General features: G+C 39.4%; 1 protein-coding gene across 1 annotated transcript in view; it reads right to left on the bottom strand.

Moving 5' to 3' along the window:
* Window positions 1-628: 628 nt before the first annotated feature.
* The window catches only part of LOC102837496 (lysophospholipase-like protein 1-like), an 85,415-nt gene continuing 82,479 nt past the window's right edge, over window positions 629-3,564 (bottom strand). Inside the window, exon 4 of the mRNA XM_006869713.1 lies at window positions 629-681. Coding sequence (XP_006869775.1) covers window positions 629-681 — 53 coding nt within the window. The remainder of the gene's footprint in view (window positions 682-3,564) is intronic.

Here is a 3,564-nt window from a genome sequence, read left to right as displayed (position 1 = left end):
AGTTTTACTTGCAAAGTTGCATAAGCTATAAGTATCTCAGAGACAAGAATCCCATGACCACATAGTATCTGGTATAAGAAATGTCATTATATACTAGATAAAATGAATAAAGACAACATTATTTTATGTTACCACCATTTGTCCTTTATGATCTTATAATTTTTTTCCCATAATTAAACTTTCAAAATATTCTAATCAGTCTCCAGGAGATAAAGTGGTTAAATGCTTGACTGCTAACTGAAAGGTCTGTGGTTTGAACCCACCAGCTGTGCTGTGGGAGAAAGATGCAGTTGGCTGCTTTCTGTAAGATTTACAGTCTTGGGAACACTGTGGGGCAATTCTACCTGGTTCCTATAGGGTCGTTATGACTCAATGGCAATGGCTTAATCAACCTCAATATGGGTTGTGGGAATATAGGTATGGTGCTGTGGGTTAGTACAGTTTGAACCACAAGGTTGGTAGTTCAAGCTTACCAGCTGCTCGTAAGAAACCCTTTACACAGTCACTACCAGTCGGAACCACTTCAACAATAATTAACAAAAACAATGGGTTGTGAGTGTTTAATGAAACTCTGGAATCTCGAATGTATTTCTCCTTTGATTTCCCAACGAAACCCTTCATTAAAATCTTAGGAGAAACGCTTAATGTTTTTCAAAAACTTAACTTGCATTGTAATAGACACTGTGTAAAAGCAAAAAAAAAAAACAAAAAAAACACAAAAAACCCAGTAGAAAAATATTTAGTAATAAACTTCTATTTAATCTATGCGCAGTGAAACAGTTTACACCAACAAGGAGAAAAAGCAGCTTAAGAAGAAAAACTAGGGTACTCTAAGTCTAAGGAGCTCTGGTAGCGTAGTGTTTACGAATCAGGCTGCGAACCTTAAGGCCAGCAGTTCGAAACTACCAGCCGCTCCATGGGAGAAAGATGAGGCATTCTGCTCCTGTAAAGATTTACAGCCTCGGAAACCCTGTACAGGGTCGCTATGGGTCGGAACCGACTCTACGGCACTTAACAACAACAACAACATAAGCACTGGTCTAGTACAGTTGTTTTGCTAACCACTATAAGTTTACAGATTTTGATAAAAAAAACTTAATGACTATAACCTTATATGCTGTGGGCAAGCGCTGTTGAGTCAGTTCTGATTCACAGTGATGCTGTACATGGCTTTTGAGGAGCAGGTGGAAGCCTGTGGTTCGTAGTCCAGTGCCGATCCTACAGTGCCACACCAGAAGTCCAATATCTTATGTTATAAGTATTCTAATAATAGTGGTGGAAATATCAATTGGCACAGTTTTTTGTGAAAGGAATTTGCTCATATGTATTAGGACTCTTAAGGATATTCAGTTTAAATCTGCATTTGAAATTCTTTATTACCTCTCTACTGGTAGCGTAGTGGTTAAGAATTGGACTGTGAACCTCAAGCTTAGCAGTTCGAAACTACCAGCTGTTCTGTGGGAGAAAGATGAGGCTTTCTGCTCCAGTAAAGATTTACAGCCTCAGAAACCCTACGTGGGGTTGCTGTGAGTCGGAACCGACTCCATGGCACATAAAACCACCACCACCCTAACAAAAACACAGCCTTTCTGGTACTCAAAGATAAAAAAGATGAAGTAACTGATAAATCTGGAGAAGGGAGACAGCTTCAGATGGGGCAAGAGACAAGTGAAAAGCAATTACAATTCAATGTGATAAACCCTTTGGTAAACGTGCATTAGGATACTATTTTCTTTTTGTTTACTTATGAAGATGCTGTCATTGTATTTTAAAGTTATTTTTTATGTTATCCTTGTTCTCTGTTCCCACTGCCATCACATTGCTATGTACCCCCATTGTTGTTAGGTGCCGCTGAGTCAGTTCCAACTCAGAGCGTCCCTATGCAACACAGAACGAAACACACCATCCTCACAATTGTTATGTTTGAGCCCATTTTTGCCACTACTGTGTCAATTCATTTCACTGAGGGTCTTCCTCTTTTATGTTCTAATACACTAAGCAACTAGTTTCCCCATGCTTATCATCTCTTCATTTGACCCTTTGGCAGATAAATTTTCCTACAGCACAGTCTTATTAACTATATGATTCAAAGGCATCCTTTAGTGACCCATCACCGGTTATCTACAGAATAAAGGTTAAAATGGGGACTGGAAAGAATATTGAGAGTCTACAATGAGCCAAGATTCACAAGTATCATCTTCCAATAATTTAGCAATTGTATCATTATTTAGGGGAGCACAGGACTATGAACCACAGGTCAGTGGTCAGGCATTTGTGAGACAAAGATGAAGTTTTCTGTTATAGTAAAGATTTACAGCCTCTGAAACCCTATACAGGGTTGTTAAGAGTGAGAATGGACTGGACAGTATTTAAGATCAACATTATTATTTAGAGATAACAAATGATGGGTTTAGGTAATTAAGTAGTGGCCCAACTCTTAAGTGGTAGGCATATAGTTGAACCATTTTTGTGATTATCACTATGCTCTTCCATTTCTTCGTTGGGCTATCAGAATCAACTAGGCGCTTTCCAATCAGACAACAAACTTTCTACTGAAGTCACATGGTATCCAGACAAAACCAAGCAAGCCCTACTTTTTCTACTTCTAAATTATTTTTTCTGTCATGTCCTATGCCTAGTCCTTTACCACTACTACAGTTGAAATAACAAAATATAGATATCTCAAATGCTATTGCCACTATGAACCCTCCCTCTAAAAACCCAAAATGCATGGCCTCCTCTTCCTCTGAATTCTATGGTTCTTAATGACTTAAATCAATAACCCAGTTGATCAGGTCATGCTATTCCTTATACATTGCCTATACTAAGCATTGAAGACCTGGTGTAGTGCTGCAGGATAATGTGCTGGACCAAAAAGTCAGCTTAAGCCACCTTAAGGTTGGTGGTTCAAACCTACCAGCCACTCCTCGGAAACCCTACACAGGGTCGCTACGAGTCAGAACTGACTCGAAGGCACTTAACAACATACTAAGCATTTGCAGGTGCCCCGGAAAATAACAATAATTATATAGAGCAGCAAGAACTCTCCTTCATTGCTGGTGGGAATGAAAAATAGTACAGTCACTTTGCAAGACAGTCTGCCAATGTCTTACAAAGCGAAACCTGTTTCATTTTGTTTTTTTGGTGGGGGTGTGTGTACACAAAAACACTAAGGAATATACAATTTAAACCACCAAAAGACACATTCTGCAAGTCTGCCTCCTGGCTGCCATCTCTTAGAACCTCCTTCCCATGAATCTAGAGTCTTCAGCTGCTCCCTCTCTCCGTGTCCTCATCTCTGCCTCCACCTCTGGATAGGGTCCCACATTCCTTTTGTGCTCTTCTCCCTTGGTGGTCTTAGGGTCCTCTGTTTCTGGACTATAAGTTAAAAACTTCTACCTTTGCAGTTATGACATTCACAATTAGTCATGATAACAATTATTAATGAATCAGAAGAATCTTATCCCCAACTCTTTCCACGAAGCCCATCTAGACAAGGTGAGAACTATTCAGTGGGGACTCTTTCTTTCACCTCATACTCTTAAACTAAACTTCCTCTTGAAA

The sequence above is a fragment of the Chrysochloris asiatica genome, unplaced genomic scaffold (assembly GCF_000296735.1).
Source record: "Chrysochloris asiatica unplaced genomic scaffold, ChrAsi1.0 scaffold00133, whole genome shotgun sequence".
Classification (NCBI taxonomy): domain Eukaryota; kingdom Metazoa; phylum Chordata; class Mammalia; order Afrosoricida; family Chrysochloridae; genus Chrysochloris; species Chrysochloris asiatica.
The sequence above is the reverse complement of the archived record's forward strand: the minus strand, read 5'-3'. Positions and strand labels throughout refer to the sequence as shown.